Below are 23,307 nucleotides of genomic sequence, written 5' to 3'. Positions count from 1 at the left end.
CCCTGCCCTTCCAAGTCGCCTACCCTCACAGCACCTCTGAGTCCCCACTCTGGAAAGCCTCCCTGATAAAGCATGTGATTAAGAAGGTAGACTCACCTGGGTTTGAATCCCGGCTCTGTCACTTACTGGCTATGGGGCCTTGGACAAATTTATGTACCTCTCTGATTCTCAGTTTCTGCCTCCACAGAGTGGGCATCATAAGAGCACCTACATTAGAAGGTTGTTTCCAAGATTTCATTGTTACCATGGATCTTGGCACGGGGTTAATGGTCTGCCTGTTAACTGCCTGCCCCCACCCGCTGGTGCTGGGGCTGGTGAGCCAGTCAGGGAGCCAACCCCAGGGCAACAGTGAAGAGACCGTCTTGACGGAGTTGCTGATCTGATGTGGGGAAGACAAGATGGCTCTTGGATGAAGGCGGCAGGACGTGGGGCCGGGTCTCCTGGGGTCCTCAGCCCCTTGTCCCACATCCCTCATGGCCAGCAGCGTGTGGGTGCTCTGCTGGGGTCCAGTGTCCTGGCAGGAGAGGGTGGGGACCAGGGCTGGGAGACCATGGTGACGTCTGCAGGGGCCGCCCTGGGGTGGGGAGGCCATCCTGGGAGAGTAGCCTGTACTAGCCCAGTGCCCTTGAAAGATGCCCTTGCCCCTGGCCATGACTCCTCTGTCTGCCGATGGACAGCACCCCCAACCCAGGGAGGTGAGGATTCAGTGAGGACACACCAGTGGCACACAGTAGGTCTCGACATGCCAGTGGCGCACAGTAGGTCTTGACTCGCCCGTGGCACACAGTAGGTCTTGACGCACCAGTAGCACACAGTAGGTCTCGCTAGGGGACTGAGTAACTGAATGAGGATACTCTCAGGGAGTCGTTTCCTGGAGGAGGTCATGGTGGTCACAAGTGCCCACAAGTGGGTTTTGAATCTGAGGCCCAGAAAGGCGGCTCTTTCCGTCCTCGTGGTGAAAACCCACCATCATAGCTCCCCTTTTCCTCCAGATGGGGTTTGGCCTCCTGGGGAGTGTCTCTTGCCCTGGAGAGGTGTGTGGGGAGGGGGAGGGGCAGGGGTAGCTGAGGAGAGGAGAGGAGGGCGGGGCCAGCCAGGAGCCCAGAGTGGCAGGGCATGGAGGGAGCGCAGGGTTGGGGCCCTGCGGTGTTGGGGTCACCACTAAGCCTCCCACAGCTCTGATGACCTTCGTGATCCCCAGATTCCAAAAAACAGGACCCCCACCGCTTCAGTTACCATGTGCCCATGTCTGTCTGCAGTGGCGCGCCGGCTGGTGGAGGGGCAAATGAGTGAAGCCGTTGTGGGATCCTTGGTGGGCGGCCATGAACCCCATCACCAATGTATTGAATGGTGGTGCCTTCTCAGCCGGGGGGCTCGAGGGCAGAATTTCAGGTGCTGGGAGGTTAATTTGGGAGCCCCTCATCGCCTGTGGGGCCAACCCCATGGTCATTCCATCCATCCGTCTCCCCGTGGGCACCCCGACTCTGGGTGGAGAGCAGGTCTGGCCTCGGGGCAGGGGAGGGGTCTGGGGCCAAGTGTGCATGGTTGCGCCTTCCAGGCCCCCCAGTCCAGAGGAGGAGACTCAAGAAAGAGCAGACGCGCAGTGCCCAGCTGGGTGTTAGGAAAGAGGGGGTTGGGCAAGGGGTGCCCAAGGAGCCCTTACAAAGCCAGAGGTTCTGGGGGGGCTTCCTGAGGGCTCTGTGGCTTGCCCCCCGCCAGAGTCAGCCTCCTTGGGCTCCCCTTCCTGGCTCAGCCACAGGAGGGAGAGCCCCAAGCCACAGCCTGGTGCCCCAAGGGAAAGGACCAGACACTTGGCCTGCACTCAGCGCCTTTGGCCTGTGTCTCCCCTGCCAGCACTGAGTCGGCCCTTCCCCCCAGGCCAGGGATCTGGGATGCACCCTGGCCCCCCGCCAGGATGTTCTCGGACCTTCAAGAAGGAGAAGGAGAAGGAGAAGGTGGTGCTCTCAGGACGGGGAAGGCTCAGCCCTGCCACCGTGGGCTCCGTTGGTCCCAGCAGGCTGAGAATGAGGACAGGCAGCATCCCCACAGAGCAGCGAGAGAAAGGGGCAGTCCTTAGAGGGTCAAGAGAAGGTGGTTTTTGATGTGGGAGAATGTTCTGGAAGAGAGAGAGACGCTGGTGGCCAGGGAGCAAGGGGGGAGTCACTGAGCCGCACCCAGAGGGGGTCGAGGGCTGCCAGCCACGCCAGCGGGCGGTGCCAGGTGTCGGGGCAGATGTGGGTAGGTGGCTACACCTGGCCAGGGACATCTGTGTGAGTTCCCTCGGGGCGGCTTCGCTTCCTCAGAGGGGCGGAGGGATGGGGAGGCTGAGCAGGGAGCAGAAGGTGTGAAGTCGCTTTCCAGGCGGGTGGGAGAGGGGACGAGCTGGGAATGTGAGACGATTCCAGGTCATTCCGTCAGATGAGCACAAAGCGAGTCCCAACAGGCAGCTGTGTGGTTTCCTGCTGTCCGTGGAGAGGCGGCCTTCACCAGGCTGGGGTTTGGTCCCAGTGCTCCCGCGATGAAGGGAGAGGCAGGGAGCAGATGAGGAGCCGGGTGCACGGGGACCAGGTGGGTGCTGGAGGGAGGGGCGTCCCCAGCGCGAGCTGGGAAGAGAGCAGGGTGTCGGAAGTGGGATCGCTGCAGGCAGCCAGCGCTGAGGAAGGCCAGCGGGGCATCCCCGCGGGCGTGGGAGCTGGCGTGGGTGCCCCCCCGCCCTTGGAGCGCCAGCCCTCTGCCGCGTCACCCCCACCCCTGGTCATCATTGCAGCAAGAGTTTGCGTTGCCGCGTGCCAGCCACATGCTGGGGACCCACGTTGTCTGCCACTGATGGCCGCCTCTTTAGGGCCCAGAGTCCTCAGCCTGCTCCTGACGGGCCTTTCCTGAAAGGGCTGCTGGGAGCTCAGCTGAAATCAGGGCTGCCCGGAGGCCGTGGGCTCCTCCAGTGCCTGGCCGCCAGCCTCTGCCATGTGCCTGGTCTGGCACCAGGCTCTGGGACCCTGAGGAGGAGGCACAGACACAGCCCCTGTACCCAGACAGCACCCCCTGCATTGTAAGACCGGGACCAGGATAGTGAAGAGGGCATGTGACCCAGCGGGAGGTCTGGAAGGGCTTCCTGGACGAGGTGAACCCAAGAACCAACCAGCTGGGAAGGGGTGTGCTGAGCAGGAGGGGCAGCATGTGCAAAGGCTCGGGGTAACTTGCAGCCACTCTGTCCATGTGCCCAGGTCACCCTGCCATGTCCCAGCCCTGGGCACCTCCTGGGTCTGTCCAGCCTCCAAGGGCTCATTAGGTCACAGGGACCCCAGCTCCTGGCACGTGGTTCTGCCTTGGCAGAGAGAGGGGGACGCAGGTGCTGGGCTGCGGCCACCTGATAAGGTGAGGAGGGCTGAAGCGAGAGGGGGCAGTGGAACAGCCATGTCACGGGGGGCTGTGGGGAGGGCAGGGATGGCGCTCCTGCTGGGTGACCTTAGCGGGCCAGGAGAGAGTAGGACCCGGGCAGGTGTGGAGTTCAAGGAGCTCCTACATCCTCTAGCTTGAGGGGGTGACCCTTCCTGGCTGTGGGCCCCTAGGTCAGCCCCGGGACAGTCCCCTGTCCTGGGGCACATGCATGGGCACACACACGTGCCACGCACATGCACGTGACCTTCCCCAGGACCTTTGCCAACAGCTCAGTGATGGCGGTGACAGCCTGGTGTGGGGTCCCCATCTCCATGCCTCTGGCACTGCTGGTGCCCTTGCTACAGAGGGCAGCTGAGGGCTGTTGGGGGGCTCTGGGTGGGCATATCTGAGGCCCAGAGCCGTGCTGCTGGGGCCCCGAACTTCTTCCCTCTGGGGAGAAGCTCCAGGACCCAACAGGAAGCTGGATGGCGTGCCATGTGGGGCTCCACGCCCACACGTCTGCCCCGGATTGTGCTTGGGTCACCTCCCATCTTGGGCTCCAGGCCCCGCCTCCATCAGGCTGACCACAGGCAGCGCTCGCAGGCCCTCACAGGAGGGACGGTGGCGCCCCGTGAGCACGTGTGCCTGGGAGGTGGTTGGAAGAAAACCATGGAGCACAGCAGTTTGCATTAAAACCTATCATCTCAATGTCAGGGGAAGAGCAGTTGACCTGGCATTGAATCCATGTGACCTCAGAGGGACCTCACTCCTTGATTACCATGAACCTCAGTTTCCCCATCTATAAAATGGGTGCAGTGCACACCTCCCTGTTGGGGCAGCCTGAGACTAGACAAGCAGCTTTACACACGTGCCTGGGGCAGGTGGGCCCTCGGAAGGTTCTGGAGATGTTGGTTGGCCGTTCCCGCCCACCTGCCCCTCAGGAGAGATCCAGCCAGGGTGGGCTCCCCCGAGGAACAGAGAAAAGACTCTTTGGGGGCCGGCAGGAAAGTGGGGATCGCCGAACACGGGCAGAAGCTGGGACACACTGCCAAGCTCGGAGGCGGGAGAAGGGACACCAAGGTCCTGATGGGATTGTCTCTGGCTCCTCCTGGGAACCCCGGTTCCAGAGGGACATCCTTCGGGCTGCGCTGGGCGCTAGGGACAGCCGGCAAATAAGGGGAGCGAGTCCCCCGGGCAGGCCGGGGAGCAGGTGCTGCCCCTCTGGACTGAGACAGAGTGGGGAGGGCAGGCTGTGCCAGGGGCCTGGGGCTTGAGGGAGAGGAGGGGCAGGCCCGGAAAAAAGCTGGGGGTGCATGTCCCTGGCCGCCCCTGTGGTGGGAAGGAAGGGGCTCCCGCCAGGCTGAGCGAGGGGGCGGCACGGGGAGGGGAGAGCCCCGCTGAGCCCCGGGGTTTTTGCTTGGGTTGGGCGCAGGTTGGGGGGATTTTGACCAGAGGTGGCCCCTGGTGTGTGGCTGCATTTCCTGGCGTGCCATCTGGCTGCTGGGGGGCAGATCGGGATGCAGGGGGCGTGGGGGGCTGTGGGGGTCCCTGTGCTCGAGACCTGTGAGCAGCGGCCGATCCCTGCCCTGCGGGCGGCTGCCCCAGCCCGGGTGTTGGGGGACCCTGGGTGTGAAGGAGTTAACCTGGAGCAGGAGGGAGTGCGTGCAATCCGGGCAGAGGGGACATGGGGACAAAGTCACCAAGATGAGAAGCTGCCTGCAGCACATGAGCAGTGACAAGCAGTTTAGGGCTGCTGGAGCGTGACTGCTGGGTGGGGCCCGAGCTCCGGGAGCCGGAAGACAGGCTGTCCTGGGAGGGGGGTTGGGGGGGCACTGCCGGGACACTGGGGCCCTGAGGCTCCTTCAGCCAACGTGCCTTGCTTGCGCCTTCCATTGGCCTCTGCCCACTGCGCGCCTCATCCCCAGAAAGACTTTGGCCCTCCCGGTGCACCTGATCCGGTAACCTTGTCAACCCCACAGAGCAGGGGAGGATTTTCTCCCCGCACCCCAGGGCTCCCCGAAGTCACTCTCCCCACACCCCAGGGCTCCCGGAAGTCACACGCCCTTCCTCCCCATGCCCAGCATGGCACCTGGTGCCATAGACATCAAGGGGAACAGAGAGGGCAAGCGGCCCAGGCCCGGGCCCCAGGAGGCCCGAGTGACGGAGGAAGGGCATCGGGAGGTAGTCACAGTCTGATGGGGACAGAGGAGGAAAGAGAGGGAACTTTCAGAGAGCAGGAACCAAGGAAGGCTTCCCAGAAGAGGTAACATTTGAACAGAGCCTCCCAAGAAAAAAGAGGCTCTGGGGACTGAGAGAAGCAAGGACCACTGCCTTGATGGTGGGTGTGAGTGTGGCCACATTTGGAGGAAGGGAGAGGAGGAAGGGGGCCTGGGGTGTGGGGGCGGGGCGCTCAGGTGTGGCTAGGTGTGGCTGTAAGCCCCTTCCCCTCTCCCTCCACCCTGGACTAGTCAGGGGCAGCCACACTGGCCGCAGCCACCTGTATGATGGGGAGATGCGGTAGGAGGAGCGCCCAGCCCTCCCTCTGTCCCTTTCTCTGTCCCATCCCCTCGGACCCACAGCCCTCTGAGCTGGCCAGGCTGATCTCCCTATGAGCTCCCTGCGCAGGCAGACCTCCTGCCCCTCCCAGCTGCCCTGCTAGGGTCCAAGGTGCTTCCCAGGACCATCTGGAGGCCCATACGGTCAGGTAGCCACTGTGCCCCACCTGAGGACACCCGTGTTCCGTGGGGGGAGCCCGGGGTCACTGAGGCCCCAGGAATGCAAGGCAGGCTGGCTTCTGCAGCCTGGGCCAGCCTCTGTCCATCTGTCCATCCAGTGGTCACCAGGCCCTTCAGCCAGCATGGGTGGGAAGGAGCCTTGCGTGTCCAGTGAGGGGGACACTGTGACTAGTCCTCCCCGGGGCCGTGGCTCTGCCATGCCAGCCCCCACTGGGGCAGCCACTGGCCCTGGTGGCAGCAGGCATGGCCAGGAGAGCCCAGGGGGAGGCAGTTAATTCCCTCGTCTGCTGCCTCTCCGCCGCGACACTTAGGCAGGCTGTGGGCAGGGGAGCTTCTCCCTCCCTGCTCCCGTCCTCTGGCACAGACGCCCTGGGAGTGGGTGGCAGCCTTAGGAGAGGTCAGCAGACCTGGGTCTCCTCTCCTCCTCACCCCAGGCTGGCTGTGTGATCATGGAAGAGTTGCTTAGCCTCTCTGGGCTCCCATTTTCTCATCTCTAGGATGGTGGGGGGGGGGCACTCCCAGCCTCAGGCTGGGAATGAGCCTTTGTGTCAGAATAAGAGTGGGTTGTCAGCAAAAAAAAAAAAAAAAAAAAAAAAAAAATGCCGTGTGTGACCAGAAGCAGTGTCTGGGTGAAGTCACAGCCGTGCCCCCTACTCGCTGGGCCTCCAGGCAAGCCCTGCCTCTTCCCTGGGCCTCAGTTTCCCCACAGACCCCAGCCTCCCACTACTCTTCTGAAAACCCATGGGCCAGGAGCCCCCCTGCGAGGAAGCCCTTTGGAGGCAGGATTGGCTAAGGGCCGGGAGGGGGACTCCCACAGACTGGGCTGTGGTCAAAGCCCCCAGGACAGACTGGCAGCTTCCGGATGTTCCCACGGGCACAGGCCTGTTCTGCGCCTGCTCTGTTCACTCAGCAGTATTGGGGTCATTGGCCAAGGGTGGACACTGGGGCTAGAATTTCAAAGTCCTGTCCACCCGGAGACCCAGCCAGGGCCCTGCCCACGGCCCCTCCTCCACAGAGTGCTGGGGCCCCAGCTCAAGAGACCAGGGTCAAGGGCAGCCCATCTTACAGGTGGGGGCCTGGGGGGCTTCCGGAAGTGGCGACCAGTGAGCGGGACACAGCCCAGGGCTTAGAGCTTCCCCACTTCCCCCTTGACCTGTCAAGTCTTTTTTTTCGGAGGGGGGGTGCAAAATTTGATCCTTAGTAAATTTTTTTTCTGATTTCTCATCACTATAGGAAATGTGACAAATCTAGGGAAGTACGGAAGAGGATTTTCAAATTACTTAGAACCCCTCCCCCCAGCACCCAGGACAACGCTCACACTTGTCCCCTGCTTTACTCTTGGCGGGTGTCGTATATGGGTCTTTTGAGATGGGATAATAGTGCTCTCTCCACACCCGCGTCTCTCCGCGGTTTTCGGAAGCCTGATCTCCGGGGCTGCAGCCTCTCATGGGATCTCTGCTCCGGCTCCGGCTCCGGGCCGGCGAGGCCCCCCGAGCATCCCTGGAGAGACTGCGGGGGACTGTGGTGGGGGGGGCACTCCGCAGTGGACTTGGTTGGGGTGCCGATCAGTGTCCTGGTGACCCTGCATGGTGGCACCAAAGCAGGGCAGGGCAGACCTGGGCCCCCTCCTACATCCGTCTAACTGCCTGCAGCCCGCCCGCTGCCCAGCCCTGTGCACACAGGCCACAGAGTTGGGTGAGAAGGGATCTCAGGGAGGGTGACCCCTAACTTCTGCCAGGCCCTCGGCCCCCCAGGACACCCCTCCCCTGCATGAGCCCATCACCGCCTCCCAGCACAGGTGGGGCCTGGTGTCAGGCTGTCCCTCCACGCTCCTTGTCTCCTGGGCTCTCCACCCGAAGGGTCCTGCCAGGTGGGACCCTGCCCCTTGACTCTTCTCCGAAGCTGAGACCACGAGGTAGGCCTGCCGGTGGTGGGACGCAGTGCCCCCGCTGGGCCCAGGCAGCCACGGCAGGGCAGTGCCACGGCTGGGCCCCCCACTTGGGTTCTGGCACCTGCGCTTTGACATCTCACTGAGGAGTTCTGCTGCCCGGTGGGGGGCGGGTTCCACGCCTCCCTCTCTCCGTGCCCATGGTGGGCCCGGGCGGCCCCCACCCCCTCTCTGAGCAGCTCTGTCCTCTTCGCCCACAGGCTGCGAAGCCCCTGGGTGCCCTCGTGCGTCGGGCAGCCCCGTGTCCTGCAGGGCCGACTGGCCAGGTCCTCGCCCTCGCTCTGGGACAGGTAACATGCCTGCTGTCTCCCCGGTTCCTTGGTGTCTCTGCGTCTGCCCCCAGACATCCCTCCCGTGTCTGCGTCAGCTCGCCCGAGACAGATGGGGAGGGGCCACGAGCGAGCTCATCCCCACCGCACCTTCCTGTGCCATCCGTCTCCGACGCGAGGCCCACAAGGCCCCCACAACCCGCACCCCTGGCCCCAGCCGAGCACTCTGTCCTGGGGCTCAAGCCTCCCCCGAGTGTCCAGGGAGGGCTCCCGAGGGAAAGCAGGGTGAGAGGTGCTGCCCTGGTTTGAGGCCTGCACTCCTGAGCACATCATTCTTCCCCGCGAGGTGGGAACATGGTTCCGGGGGCTTCTCATGGGCCAGGGAGGGGCTGGAAAACACCCCCTCCCCCACACGCACCCCATCAGGTTAGGTGCACGTCCTGATGAATTCACCAAGACACAGGGCAAAGCGAGGACCAGGCTGCAGGCAGAGAGCCTGGCAGGGGGCATGGCTCTCACCTGACCGCCTGGCTCTGGCTGGTCTGGTTGCAAAGGACTCCCTCGCCCTCCCTGTGTTTCCATTAAGGGGCTGTTTCCAGATGTCATAGCCTCCTAAGTCAACTCCTCGCTCAGGGGGAAGCAGACGCCCCAGTGCCCGAGCGATCCCCCCAGATTCCCAGGAGCCTGGAAGCCCCAGGTCCACACGGCACTTGCCTCTGGCATCCTAAGCTGGGGCAGTGCACAGACCACACAACTACCCTAGCAGCACGTGGGTGGGTGCCTGCACCCCTGCTTTACAGATCTGGAGACAGAGGCCGAGGTCAGGCAGGGCTCAGGTCGATGCTCAGGGAGGTGGGGGAGCGCTGGCGGCAGCAGGGACACCACCCAGGCGACTGCGGACCCAACCCAGGACCAGCCTCGGACCTTCCTGGACCAGGCCAAGGAGGGGATGTGTCCAGAGCTTCTGCATAGCTGGTCACCGAGACTTGGTGACCGGCTGTGATGGGCAAAGGACGAGGAGGGGTCACCACAGCTTCTCGGAGGCTGGCTGGGGACTGAGGGTGGCTGTGCCCTTCTCAGGGGTGGGGACCACCGAGAGCAGGGAGGGGGCAGCACCGAGGCATGGAGTGTCAGGTGCCTGTAGGCTGTGGATGTCTGGATTGGGGGGCATCAGAGAGAGGCCTGTGCTGGAGATGGAGGCATGGGGCGGGGGGCTCCCTGTGTGGCGGGCAGGGAGGAAATGGAGCCTGAGATGTTCAGGGAGGAGCTGGGTGCGAACAGGGCCTTGACATCACCCAGGCAAAGCCGAGGGGTCTGCAGACTGGACGGAGCCCGATGGCAGAGATGGGGAGAGAGGGGTGGGCTCCAGCAGCGGGCCTGGGCATCTGCTGTGACTGAGGGCTCGGAGGCGTGTCTGGGGGCGACCAGGGGCGGGAGTCAGGGGCCCGGGACTGTATGGTCTCCGGCCTGGCCAGGGTGAGGCTTGGGGACGGGTGGGAGTACTGTGTGAGAGTCGGTGGGACAGAGCCACCCCAGGACGTCTGGAAGAACACAGGGTGCCATGAGGCCTGGACGCACCAGCTCGGTGAAGCGGTCATCTGGTGAGGGGGAGGCCTTGACCGGGTGCCCACCTACCAACCCTGTCGTGCGCTTGTCTCACCGCGGAAACTTCCCTCCAGATAGTGGGTTCCACCAGGTGGGGGCTGCGCTGGCCCTTCCCACGGCTACTGGGGGCCGGGGTGGGGCGGGGCCGGAGCGGAAGGAAAGCCGGTCCGGGATGGGTGGGACCTGTGGCCGGGTCACAGCAGGGCTGTGCAGTCCGCATGATGGCGGGTCCGTGCTGGGGCTGCAGGTGGGTCGCCGTGGTTGGGGGGGAAGGTCACCGGCTGTGGGTGGCAGGGCGTGGCCACTCAGGTGGCCGCACGAGTGGATGGACGATGCTGTCCTCTCTTCCCAAGGGGCAGACCCCACCTGTACCTTGTGACAGAGGGCTGTGGATGGGCCCACAACCCAGGGCAACTGACTTCAGAGGCTTCTGCCCCACCCCCTCCCCCAACACTGTGCCTGCAGGGGTGGGGCTGGCTAACATGAGAGAGTCCCTCGGAAGCTAAGAAGCTTTCCACTGGGCAGAAAAGCTGGGGGCCGAAGACCATCTGGGATCTGTAACTGAAGGGTGGGGCAGTCCAGCATGCTGCCTGGAGGAGGCAGCCAGACCCACGTGGGCAGCCGTGGGCACTGTGGTGCGGGGCTCTCCTGGATTAATGCTGTGCATCTCCCTTGCAGTCTGACCCCTGTGGGGACCTGCCCCACCCTTCTCTGAGGTTCTCAAAACACAGGCAACTTTTTATTTATTTAAAAGAATACAGACGTGGGCAGGAATCCAGGAGTATGTGATGGAGATCAGCTGGGTGTGTGCCCAGGGTAACATGAGTGGCTTAGACGCTGGGCCGGAGGCTGAAGGAGACTGCCTGCTCGCTGGTCCCCTCCCTCGGGTTTGGCTATCGGAAGTCCTGAGAACACGGGCTCTTCTTGCTCAAGCTCCCACAACACCTCTGGGCAGAGTCAGAGTTCCCAAGCCCTGCCTCCCCCCGGTTTGCAGCGGGACACTTGCGGACTCCCGTCCACCCCCTTTTTGCTGGGCCCACAGCAAACGCACCAGAAATGACTATTCAAGACGGTATTGGCTCCAGATTGTCCCCTGGGGGTGCACACTTGTTCCGGCAAACAGTGGGCTGCTTGCCTTCCCGCCCCTCTGACCTGGGCACCTCTCTGGGCAGAACTGTTCTCAGAACCAGGGCTTTGTGTCCGCGGGGCAAGATGGGGGCAGTCCACTCTTCCCAGGGGAAGCTGAGACCTGAAATGATGCACAGCCTGGGGTCCCATGGCGTGGGGGCCGGCGGCAAGTCAGTGTACAGCAGCGGCCCCGCGCACCCGTGATGCCAGGCTGGAGTTCAGCTGTGGGCCGCACGGCCCTGGGGGGCTTCGTTGGCCCTGGAGCCCTGGGGCCGGGCTGGGGGGGGGGGGGGCTGAACAGAGCTGGAATCGCAGGGCCAGTCATGCCTGACACCCAGCAGACACACTTGGTGCCAGGCACCCGCCGGCCAGCCTGGCCGAGTGCTCAGCCTGAAGGGGGGACGTGCATGAGTCCGTGTGTGTTTCAGAGTCTTACCGGGCTTCGCTCCTGTGCGGCATAGCTCCCCACTGCCCCGGGGCTACCATACGGCACGTGGCCACCAGCCTTGCCCCTCTTGCCTTTTGCCTGACTCTGGACTCGAGCGTAGGCTGTCAGTGGGCCATTAGCCTGTGTCTCTGTTTTCTGGGCTGGGGGCCCAGCATCCTGGCGTGCTAGAGGAACCCATCATCTGTGGAGAAAACGGAGCCTCAAGAGCTGCGGCTGGGGCTCTGGAAGGCTTCCTGGAGGAAGGGGGACGCGAGCAGACCAGGGCTGTGCAGAATTTCTGAAGCGGTGTGCAGCTAGCTGACCACTGCGGCGGAGGCTGCCTGGCCATGGGGCACACAGCCCCTCTCCCAGGCCCGGAGGTCACACAGCCAGTTTGGGGAGGACAAGACCGCTGGCCCTGAGCTTCCCCACCCGGCGCCGTGGAGGAGCCCAAGGATGGGGCCCCTGCAAGCTGTGCCCGCCAGAGCCGGCTTCGAGTCGGAGAGCCCGGGGGTCTGATGAGCGCTCTTCAGACCAGGGTCCTTTAAACCGCCCCCAAAGGCTTGCCAGGTTGGGGGACGAGGAGCAGGGAGGGCCCGGGGTCAGTTGCTCCTCCAGGGGGGCCACGCGGGCATTTACTTAGGGCAGGGCGCCGCTGGGCCTGACGGCCTCTCTGACCCCCGGGGGGCTGGGCGCCGCCGCGGGCGGGGAGTGTGGCGTGCGTGTGTGCGCGCGTGGTGCGCACTGGCGTGTGTGCGCGCGGCGGGGCGCCCCCGCGGCTGGCCCGCTGGGCCCGGTTTCCCGCGCTCAGCGCCGCGGCCCGGCCGGCCGCCGCGTGTCGTTGCAGCGCGCTGCAGGAGCAGAAGGGCGAGCTGCGCAAGCGGCTGTCCTACACCACGCACAAGCTCGAGAAGCTCGAGACCGAGTTCGACTCCACGCGCCACTACCTGGAGATCGAGCTGCGGCGCGCGCAGGAGGAGCTGGAGAAGGTCACCGAGAAGCTGCGCAGGTACGGGGGGCGGGGCCTGGGGCGGGGGCGGGGCCCGGCGGCGGGGGGCGGGGCCCGGGGTTCGCCGCCGCTCGGGGGAACCCTGCTGGCTCCGCGCGAGGGGCCCCGTTCACCGCGGCCAAGCCCGGGGCTCGGCGAGGGCAGGCTCCTTTTCCGAAGTCGCACTTTGTGCCAAGAGCGGCTGGGCCGGGACTGGACTCCGGGTCTAGCTACCGCCGGGCAGGCTCCTCCCAGACACCTCTCCCTCGTCTGTCTGCTCATTCCTCTCAGTTAATCTTGGGGGATGGGGGACAGCAGCACGACACACGCGCAGCCACCTGCAGGCCCCTCCCCCCGCCGGCCCTCCGGGTCCCCACCCACTGGCCCCTGGGTCTCTGAGAGGAAGAACGATGTCCCCGGAGATGGACCAGTGGTCCGGGACCGTTCCCTTGAGCAGCGTGGCCGCAAGGGTTGGGCCAGGTGTGCCGAAACCAAACTTTTCTAAAAACTTGGTTCTTCATGTTGAAGACATTTTCCTAAAAAATATTACACACTCTCCAGCCTTTAGGAAGATAACAAAGAGAATGCGGAGTTTGCCCTTGGCTCGGTTTATTCTCAACATTGATGGGGCCTATAGGCTGGGGCTGCCCCGGGGAAGGGTTGGCCAGGAGGGCTGTTTGTCCGTCCCTGAACATCCCCCTGCCCCATCTAGTCTCGAGGGAACCAAGTTTAGGCCGTTCAGTCAGACCTCCGTTAAGGTCTCTCCTCGGCCACTTACTGCTCGAAGCCCCTCCGGCCTCAGTTTCCCCATTGGTAAGACTGGGCGGGGGGCCCACAGTGACCCTCCACCCAGGCTGTCAAGAGGATGGACACCCTCCCAAATTCTCTTCCACCTTCACACTACCTGCCGTGGTGGGAACACGGCCCCTGATCCCCACGCGGCACTTGGAGGCCGAGTAAGTAAATGTGAGTGAACTCGGTGAGCAAGGACCGGACAGAGCCGCTTGTGGGTACAGGCCTTCCCTTCTCATCCCAGGCGTCCTCGTCCCTGGCCCCGGAGAGCCCTGCGCGCTGTAGCTTTCTGCTGTGCGCAGAGGTGCAGGCACACCTGGACGGGAGCGGGGGGCGGGCATAGGCAGCCTGTGCTCAGCCCTGCTCTGCCCAGCGGGCTGGGGGGCCGCAGGGGTCATGGGTGGCCCGGCCTGGCACCGCAGCGACCACGTTGTTCCAGGATTCAGAGCAACTACATGGCGCTGCAGAGGATCAACCAGGAGCTGGAGGACAAGCTGTATCGCATGGTGAGGGCCCCTCGCCGGCCGCCCCAGGCCCCGCCCCAGCGTGCTCCTCTCGGGACCTTGGTGGCAAGCCACCAGCCAAGCTGTCGTCCCCTCGCCTGTGCAGGAGCTGCTCACAGGGCTTGTTTCCTGGCCTCCACCCCCCCCAAGCCCCATCTCCAGGACCAGTCCCAACCCTTTTGCAATGCACGCATGGGTGGGTGCTCTTGGGACTAGGAAGTCGTAGGGTTCCAAGCTGCCCCGTGAGCCTCCTATGTGACCAGGGCTGTGGGAAGGACGTGAGCTGGGGACGGTGACCCCACTTTAGCCGTTGGCCTGGAGACCCAGACCTGGCAGGACAGTGGCCTGAGTTCGGGCCCTGGGTGAGCCAGAATGATGTTCGAGCCCAACTGTGCCACCTGTAGGGACACCGCATCTTACGGTAAAGAATAAAGGGGAAAGTGCCGCTCCTGGCTCCTGCACGGGCAGAGACCCTCTGGGAGACACTTCCACTATCTGCAAGTGCGGCATCTTTTTTTGTGTTGATCGGGCTGTCGGGACCTCAGTTTGGAAGAGAAGGGGACAGTGGCAGAGGCGTCCCGGTCCTGTATGGCTGGTGTGGTGGGGAGGGGCCAGCAGGCTCTTGCACCTTCCCTCATCGAGAGGACTTCCCGCTCTTTCTAGTAGGTTATGGGCTTGTTTTGTTTCTGAAAATCAGAAATGGGTGTTCGACCTGTTATCTTAGAGTGCTGTCAGAGCCAAGACAGCTCGGCCTGGGACCCTGGACAAGGGCCCTTGCCTTTCTGAGCTCAGGTTGAGGCTGAAAGAGGACAGGTTCAAGGCAGGAGCGGGTGAGGTGCAGGGCCAGGGCCAGGCTTTGTGCTGAGGGCAGACTCCCCTTAGACCCAGGAGGAGGGATTACTGTCCCCGTGGTGTGGGTGAGCAGGAGGCCCCGGGAGGCAGTGACTTGCCCAAGGCCATCTGGCTCAGCACGGGTGGGAGCACAGGTGAATTCGAACCTGGCGGTCTGTGCTCCTACTCCCACCTTCCTTGGCCTTGCAAACCTCTCATCGTTATCGACTGCAGGAGGCACCCAGGAGGCCTATGGAGCAACTGGGCACGAGGCCCAGGCCTTGGCTGACCGTTGACCAGCTCTTTCCCATACCCCCACCCCTCGTCCCAGGGCCAGCACTATGAGGAAGAGAAGCGAGCACTGAGCCACGAGATTGTTGCCCTCAACAGCCACCTGCTGGAGGCCAAGGTGACCATCGACAAGCTTTCGGAGGACAATGTGAGTGTTGGACCGCCGTGACCCCTGGGGTCCTGGGCCCTGTGGCCTCGAGGCTTCAGGGGCCGGCACGTGAGGTGGGAGAACAGGGCAGTGGGGGAAGGAAGGCTACCTCCCAGCAGAGATACACTGCCAGGGGTATTCGGGAAGAGACCCTCTGCTGGAAGGAAATGGGGCTCGAGGGAGCAACCACTGGGCCATATTATTCCATTCAGGAAAGGGCGTCCTGACCCCAGGTTTGGGGCGTGCTCATTCCTGCCCCAGCCAGCCTCCGGGGGCGTCAGAGCCATGTGGCTGCCCTGATTTCAAGGGCCCCGTGAGATGGGCCCAGGCCCACTCGGAGGACACCTGACAGCTGACCACACATTCACTAAGGAGTGTCTGCTTCCTGCCTGGACCTCCGAGGCGGTGAGATTATGGTGTGAAGGACACAGACAAAAACTCTCCCTGCCCATGTGCAATTTGCGCCTGAGCAGGGGAGGCAGCAAACAAGATGACACACAAGCCGTGTAGCGTGTTGTGAGTGCTCACTGCCACCGGGAAAGCAACACAGCAAGCGGTGCTGGGGAATCCGTCGGGTGCTTCTAGAAGATGCTGCTAGATCACGACCTGAGAGCGGCCAGAGAGCTGGCCACGGGCGCTCTGGGGAAGAGCCTTCCTTCGGGTGGAGAGAACCAGTGTGGCAGAGGATGCCCCTGCAAGAGCAGCGGAGGGAGCTCCGGGGGGGTCGGGGTCCCAGGCTCTGAGGTCAGAAACAGAACAGGAGGCCACACCATGCAGGCTTCTCTAGGAATCTCGGGTTGTTTTTTTTAAGATTTTATTTATTTATTTGACAGACAGAGATCACAAGCAGGCAGAGAGGGGGAAGCAGGCTTCCTGCTGAGCAGAGAGCCCCATGTGGGGCTCGATCCCAGGGCCCAGGGATCCTGACCTGAGCCGAAGGCAGAGGCTTAACCCACGGAGCCCCCCAGGTGCCCCTCTTGGTTTTATTCTGGATGAGTAGGGAGCCATGGAAGTTTCTTGAACAAAAGAGTAACATGACTAAGACCTATGCTTTTCCTGGCTCACTGAGAAAAGACAGTGGGGACAAGGTCCGCAGCAGAAGGCTCAAGGAGGTGGCTGTGGCAATCGTCCAGGCTGACAGCGGCTCGGCCAGGATGCCACCCGTGAGTGGGGAGAAGGGCTCAGGTTCTGGTCCTGGTTCAGAGATGGAACCCACTGCATTAACAGAGATTTGGACGTGGGGTGTGGGGGAATAGAAGGGCCTAGCCCAACTACAGGGTTCAGAGCCCGAAGGAAAGAAGCGACCTGCTATCTCCTGGGGGGCCGCCTGGGGAGGAGCAGGAATGGGGCTGGACGGGGCACGCTCCGATGGCAGAGGTGAGGGTAGAGATGCGGTGAGATGGCCGAGGAGTGTGGGCAGAGGAGGGGGAGGCCCTGCGTGGGGCCTGGGGCCTGGGGCCATGCTGCAAATCTGCAGTGGGTGTGGCGGCCGACCCAGGCTGGCCAGCCAGTGCGCACAGCCCTATGAGGCCAGGGCCAGCCGGAGGCCTCTCGAGGGAGGGGGGCGTCCGGTCTCTGCTCTCGGCCAACTGTGTCCTTCCCAGGGGGCTCGAGGAGACTGGGGACCCAGTGTCTCTCCACTTTGCAGGCCAAGCTGGGGGCACGAGCTCAGCACAGACAGTGGAGGTGGGGGAGCCTCCAGGAATGGGGGACAGCATGGGGGGCAGCGGGGCCTGTGCCTTCCACAACCTGTTCGAGCTGCAGGATACCTGGTCCCGGCTGAGCTGAGACCGGGGGAGCCGGCGGATCTCAGGGCCCGCTGGTGGACCCCGGCTTCCCGTGAGGGAACCCTCCTCATGGTGGAGGGCCTCCAGGGCAGGGGACAGGACTGAAAGGCCCGACCACAGGCACATGCAACAAAGATGAAAGCAGAGCCTCGCCAATCCTACTGTTTGCATCTGTTTTCAGCTCCGGAGGCTGAGCCGGTCCCGGCCCGACCCCGGGTCACACAGGCCCTCTGTCCCCCCTCACCCTGCCCCTCACCCAGCCCGGCAGCCACCCCCATAAGCAGGCCGCACTTAGGAAGGGGGTTGTGGAGCCAGTCCGAGACGCGGGGAGGCAGGGGCTGCACGTACATTCCTTACCACCAGCTGGTGCCGGCCCTCTCCGCTGAGGGCGACGGCGGGGACAGAACAGCCATGCTCTCCACGCCCAGGGACTCTGGGAATTCAGGAGCCACCGGAGGCCCTTCTTCCACACAGCCTCCTCCTTGTGGGAGGTTCCCGTCTGGGGTGGCGGCGGAAGGGCCTGGCAGGGCCCTCCCCGTGCACCAGCAGCTCCAGGTCCGAACTGAGGCTCCCCCCAACACCCCCCACCAGTCCAGTCTGCAGGCGAGCACGAGAGACCCAGTGAGGGTCCTTGCCCAGCCTGCTGCCCAGCCAGCTGCCCCCGCACCTGGTCTCTGTGCTGGCCCCGGACGGCAGGGCCCCGGACCAGGGGCAAGCCTGCGCCAGATGGCCTCCCTTGTCTTCTAGGAGCTCTACAGGAAGGACTGCAACCTAGCGGCCCAGCTGCTGCAGTGCGGCCAGAGCTACGGCAGGGTCCATAAGGTGTCCGAGGTAACGCCAGCCCTGCCCCCGCGAGGCTGCCCTCGCCCCCCAGGACGCCTTGGGGCTCCAGTCCTACAGGCCCCACCCCAAGGCCACTTCTCCCCTTTGAGGGGAAGACGCCACGTAAGCCTGACCCCCGGTCCTCCTTTGTCCCGCAAGGATCCTGGCCTTTCTGAACGTGGTGCAGGGCCCCTCCAACCCCGACACCTCCTCACCCAGCTTGGACGGCCTGCCCACTCCCCGTGCTTGCCTCTGGGGGCTGCTCCTTGACCCTGCTCCAAAGCTCCCTATCCACGGAGCACTGATGGGGCAGAGCGACCCCCGTTTGAGCCTCATAGAAACTCTAGGCTTCGGTTTAGGCACCATTCGGACAGTGGCCATTTCAGAGACAAGAAAACTGGCTTCACATGGAGTGACTCCGCCAAGGCCCCGGGACCCCCCTGCCCCCGCCAGGCTGCCCCAGGTTCACACACTGCCCTCAGCCTGGCCTCGGCCCATGTACCCTCTCCCCCGGGCCTGGGCCGCACCTAAGATACTCACAAAATGGATCAAACAGTAGCGGGACGGCCCCACGACGGACCAGGTGCTCGTGCAGAAGCCGCGGGGCACCTGGCCCGAGTGTGTGTTGCATCTGAGTCTGTCTTGTTCAGGAGCACCCAGGCCTCATGACCTGGTAGGGGTACCCCCGACAGACCTTGGGGCCGGGAGAGCAAGCGGGCCCCTCAGTAGGAAGAGATGAAGGGGGCTACAGCCCCAAGAAGGGCCCAAGCCAGACCCTGGTTCCACCTTCTGGGCTTTTCGGAGCCCAGCTATTGTAGGCTGGAGAGACAGAGGTGACCAGGGGGTCCTTGGGCGAGTTTCAGGAACCTTCCCCAGGAGCCGGTGGCGTCCAGAATCCTGGGTGCTGGCCCTAGCGGTGTAGTTTGAGAAGCCGTGGCCGGGGCCCTCTTCTGTCTGTGCATCTGTCGGTCACGGCCGCAGCTACAAGTGCCGGGCTGACTGCTCCCCCTGTCCCCGCCCCCCTCCCCCACACCTGACCTGTTCTAGCTGCCCTCCGACTTCCAGGAGCGCGTGAGCCTGCACATGGAGAAGCACGGCTGCAGCCTGCCCTCCCCGCTCTGCCACCCGGCCTATGCCGACAGCGTCCCCACCTGCGTCATTGCCAAGGTGCTGGAGAAGCCGGACCCCACCAGCCTGTCCTCCCGCCTGTCCGACGCCTCAGCCCGCGACCTGGCCTTCCGGGAGGGGGCGGAGAAGCAGGGCCCACGGCCCCCCTACAAGGGGGACATCTACTGCAGCGACACGGCCCTCTACTGCCCCGAGGAGCGGCGGCGCGCCCGGCGGCCCAGCGTGGACGCGCCCGTGACCGACGTGGGCTTCCTGAGGGCCCAGAACTCCACCGACAGCGCGGCCGAGGAGGAGGAAGAGGTCGAGGCGGCCGCCTTCCCCGCAGGCTTCCGGCACGAGGCCTTCCCAGGCTACGCGGGCTCGCTGCCCACGTCCAGCTCTTACTCGAGCTTCAGCGCCACGTCGGAGGAGAAGGAGCACGCCCAGGCCAGCACGCTCACGGCCTCGCAGCAGGCCATCTACCTGAACAGCCGCGACGAGCTCTTCGACCGCAAGCCGCCCGCCACTGCCTACGAGGGCAGCCCGCGCTTCGCCAAGGCCACGGCCAGCGTGGCAGCGCCACTTGAGGCCGAGGTGGCCCCGGGGTTTGCGCGGACCATGTCTCCGTACCCAGCCGAGCCCTTCCGCTTCCCGGCTTCCCCGGGCCCCCAGCAGGCCCTGATGCCCCCAAACCTGTGGAGCCTGCGGGCCAAGCCGGGGACGGCCCGGCTCGCTGGGGAGGACGTGCGGGGCCAGTGGCGACCCCTGAGCGTGGAGGACGTGGGCGCCTACTCCTTCCCGGCCACCACTGCCGGCCGCGCCTCGCCCTGCAGCTTCTCGGAACGCTACTATGGCAGCGGGGGCAGCCCGGGCAAGAAGGCCGAGGGCCGCGCCAGCCCGCTCTATGCCACCTACAAGGCCGACAGCTTCTCGGAGGGTGACGACCTCTCCCAGGGCCACCTGGCAGAGCCCCGCTTCCTCCGGGCCAGCGGCGACCTGAGCCTGAGCCCCGGCCGTGCGGCTGACCCGCTGCCCGGCTACGCGCCCAGCCAGGGGGACGCGGAGAGGCTCGGGGTGCAGCTGTGCGGGGCGGGCGGCAGCCCCGAGCCCGAGCACAGCCCCCACAGTTCCAGGGAGTCCCTGGAGCCCAGCTCCATGGAGGCCTCCCCGGAGATGCACCCCGCCGCCCGCCTCAGCCCGCAGCCGGCCTTCCCGCGGACTGGTGGCTCGGGGCTCAGCCGTAAGGACAGCCTCACGAAAGCGCAGCTCTACGGAACCTTGCTCAACTGAGCGCCTGCCTGCAGGCCGTGGTCCCGGGGCCGCCCCCTCCGAGGGCGCAGCTCGCCTCTCCCCAGACACCTGTCCTCCCCAGCCCCCGCCGACCAGCACCCTCTCTTCCACCCAGCTCGGTGGAGCCTGAGAGGAGGACCCCTCCCCCGCCGTCTTGTCCAGCCCAGCCCCACCACGGTGGGGTGTTCCCCGCGCCCCAACATCCTTCCCCACCTGGGATGAGCATTCCCCCCTTTTATAAAGTGAAACTATTTTTATAGAGAAAAAGGGTCTTTCTTAACGCACTTGGCCTCCAGCTCCCTGGATGGCAGCCTTGGCGTTTGCAACACAAAGCTCCTTTATTTTTCGGGGGAGGACAAGTAGGGCCTGCCCCTGGGAGGGGAAGGACGGGCTCTTGTGGAGACACCCCCAGTGAGCCGGTGACAAGGGAACCCGAAACTCTGTCCACGAAGAGGGGAACTGGAAAGGGTGGAGGGATGTGAAATGTTTTTAAACTGTTTTCGCCGTGTGACCAACACACCACCCCAGCTCTCCCGTGGTCCGTAATCCCGAGTGGGGCCGGTGCTCGTCCCCCAGTGTCCCGCTCCCCGGCACCACCTCGCTCTACCTCAGACGTAATGAGGCCCTCGACTCCCGGCGTCTGTGGCTCGCTTTCCCGTCGTCCGCGATGCATGCCCGGTCTGTTAGTACTGTACTTCCGTTCATTAATAAAAGACATCGGTGGAAAGAACCGGGCTCCGGGTTGTTTCTTCTCCCCACCGCCTTCTGACCAGAGCCCCAGCATCCTGGGCAGCATCCGAGCGCCTCCACTGTCTGACCCTGCTGGGCCTTCTCTCTTCCCCTCCTCCTGCCGCCCCCCGCCCCCCGCCCCCGCCCTCTCTCATGTCTCCGATCTGGCTTCTGCAGGGAGGACCTCGAGGATCTCCTTCAGAGCAGCTCTCGCTTCTCTGAAACGTCTCTGTCTGGCCCCACTGTGAAGGGTGTTCTCACTGCGGAGGGGGGTAGCGGGGGGCTCTTCCCCTCCCCAACACACACACACACACACACACACACACACGCCATCTGCGTGGTCCCTGGCCTCCTGTTGGTGTGGGGAGGTCTGTCCGTCCGTCCATCCGTGGGGAGCTGTCCTCGGGACGACTGCCTGCCCTCTGCTCTCTGGCCCCTTTGGAATGTCCCTCCGGTTGTCTGCAGGTCCTGAGACGCGTCGCTGTGCATTTGTCCTTCCTGGGGGGGTCACAGGAGTCCTGTACCTGCGGATTGGTGCATTTCACCAGTTCTGGAAAACGCTCAACTTTAATTTTGTGTTTCCTCTCTCTTCCTGGGACTGCCTTAGACCCCTGGCCGTCCCTCTCGCGGCACCCTCGGGGTACGCTGCCCTCCCCGCTGCATGTCCTGCACTGGGGGTTCCCCAAGCTCAGTCCACGTGGTTTGCCTTCCTTCACACGGCGTTCTGCTTTGTCCGCGCCCAACACAGCCACTGCGTTTGTAGTTTTCCGTGAGTTTGTCCTACACGTTCATGTTGTTCGGTTGTCTCGCAAACCTCCACTCCCCACCCCCGCCCGGCCGTGTCCCGTTCCCTGGAGATCATTTCTCGCTTGCCTTTTGTTTCCTTAAACACATGGGCACAGCCGGGTCTGGCACTTCCCTCATGGGGTTTCTCTTGGTTCCTGCTCTTGCTGTCTCCTTTCTTCTTGAGCCTGGTTATCTCAGACACACGCTCATTCCTGTCCTCGAACATCTACTTGGGGGTTCTGCAAAGCCTACGGTGGAGGCCAGTCCTCACAGGGTCTGTTCCAAGGGCCTGGACCCTTCCTGCTGGACACCAGCCCGCTCCGGGTGCTGGCCTTGCAGTGGCCTGGCTCACCCTGCAGTGCAGCCCCAGGGCGGGTCTGCCTCTTGCCAGGGGACTCCAAGGAGGGGGGGCATCAGCAGGGGCTCCCAGCATCCCTGCACTTGACCTGCCTCTGCAGGAGAGCCCAGCGCAGGCCCAACCACCCTGCCCGGGAGCTGTGCCCCAGGAAGCCGTCTCCTCCAGCCAGAGGGAACAGGGAGAGACTTGGGAGTCGGCTCCCCTCTGGGGGCCCAGTTTCCTCCCGGGCAGACGGGAAGCGACCCTGAATGAGCTGGGGAGCAACTGGAAGCGTGCAGGGAGAAGCACGTGGCCCCTGGCACCCAGCAGACCCTCCAGGTGTTCCCAGAGGGGAACCCGCATCTAGTCAGGCCCACACGTTGGCTGCGTGAGGAGGAGTGGGGCTGCCTCTTCCGGCCTCCGCTTTCCCTCCTCCAGGTGATCACAGTCCTGCCTGGTTCTCTCGCTCCTAAGGGCCGATGGACTCAGAAGTGTCAGGCCCTGGTAGCAGGGCTAGGGACCCTGCGGCTTTACAGACTGGGCCGAGGGCCCTCTCGGATTGGGGGCTTTAGCCCCCACATGGCCACCTAGGCATCCTACAGACCTCACAGAGCTGCCCTGCCATGGCCTCCAAAACCAACCACAGTCGGAGCCCAGAGAGGGTCTTGTTTCCAGAGGGTCTGCTCGGGGCTGGGTGGGAACAGTGACTTCTTTGGCCAAGAGCCAGGCAGCCTACAAAGATGGGCTGACCTGGCCACACAGAGCAAGGGGGTGGGGTGTCTGGAGTTCCATCACGTGATTTTGAGCAGGGTCAAGTTGACACCACCTTGAGTGGGCGCTGGCATGGGATGCTATGGTCCCAAACCACTCTTCCTTTTTTTTTTTTTTTTTTTTAAGATTTTATTTATTAATTTGACAGAGAGAAATCACAAGTAGATGGAGAGGCAGGCAGAGAGAGAGAGAGATAGGGAAGCAGGCTCCCTGCTGAGCAGAGAACCCAATGCGGGACTCGATCCCAGGACCCTGAGATCATGACCTGAGCCAAAGGCAGCGGCTTAACCCACTGAGCCACCCAGGCGCCCCCAAACCAATCTTGAGGGGCTGAACTGGAAAAACTTGGTTTTCGCTCAAATCTCCCCAGGCTCCAAACCAGCTCCGCAGGACCTTGGGTCTCAGGAGCGCAGGTGGCTCTAGTCAGGGACTCTCAGAAGCCCCCTCAGTGGGGACTTGGTGCGTCCCTCCTCTTCCTGATAATGGGCCTGGCGGGCACTCTCCCTGTGCTGGCCATGGGGTCCCTGCTCTACCCACAACGAGCTCAAAGGTCGGGCGGAGGCAGATGGTGTGACTCTAGGCCCAAGGCTTCAAGAATACAGAGCCATGCAGAGACCAAGGTCCTTTCTGCTCCA

General features: G+C 63.8%; 1 protein-coding gene across 6 annotated transcripts in view; it reads left to right on the top strand.

Annotated features, from left to right (window-relative positions):
* The window catches only part of BEGAIN (brain enriched guanylate kinase associated), a 46,298-nt gene extending 25,405 nt beyond the window's left edge, over positions 1-20,893 (top strand). For 2 of the 6 annotated variants that reach the window (XM_059373973.1, XM_059373974.1), the window contains exons 3-8: positions 8,262-8,351; positions 12,338-12,499; positions 13,710-13,776; positions 14,936-15,043; positions 17,578-17,661; positions 18,700-20,891. In XM_059373973.1, coding sequence (XP_059229956.1) covers positions 8,262-8,351; positions 12,338-12,499; positions 13,710-13,776; positions 14,936-15,043; positions 17,578-17,661; positions 18,700-20,049 — 1,861 coding nt within the window. In that variant the 3' untranslated portion in view covers positions 20,050-20,891. Of the gene's footprint in view, positions 1-8,261; positions 8,352-12,337; positions 12,500-13,709; positions 13,777-14,935; positions 15,044-17,577; positions 17,662-18,699 lie in introns of all 6 variants that reach the window. The other 4 variants (XM_059373977.1, XM_059373978.1, XM_059373975.1 and 1 more) reach the window with 3 other exon arrangements.
* The last annotated feature ends 2,414 nt before the right edge of the window (positions 20,894-23,307 follow it).

The sequence above is a fragment of the Mustela nigripes genome, chromosome 13, assembly GCF_022355385.1.
Source record: "Mustela nigripes isolate SB6536 chromosome 13, MUSNIG.SB6536, whole genome shotgun sequence".
Taxonomy (NCBI): Eukaryota; Metazoa; Chordata; class Mammalia; order Carnivora; family Mustelidae; genus Mustela; species Mustela nigripes.
This window is presented reverse-complemented; position numbering and strand designations above follow the sequence as displayed.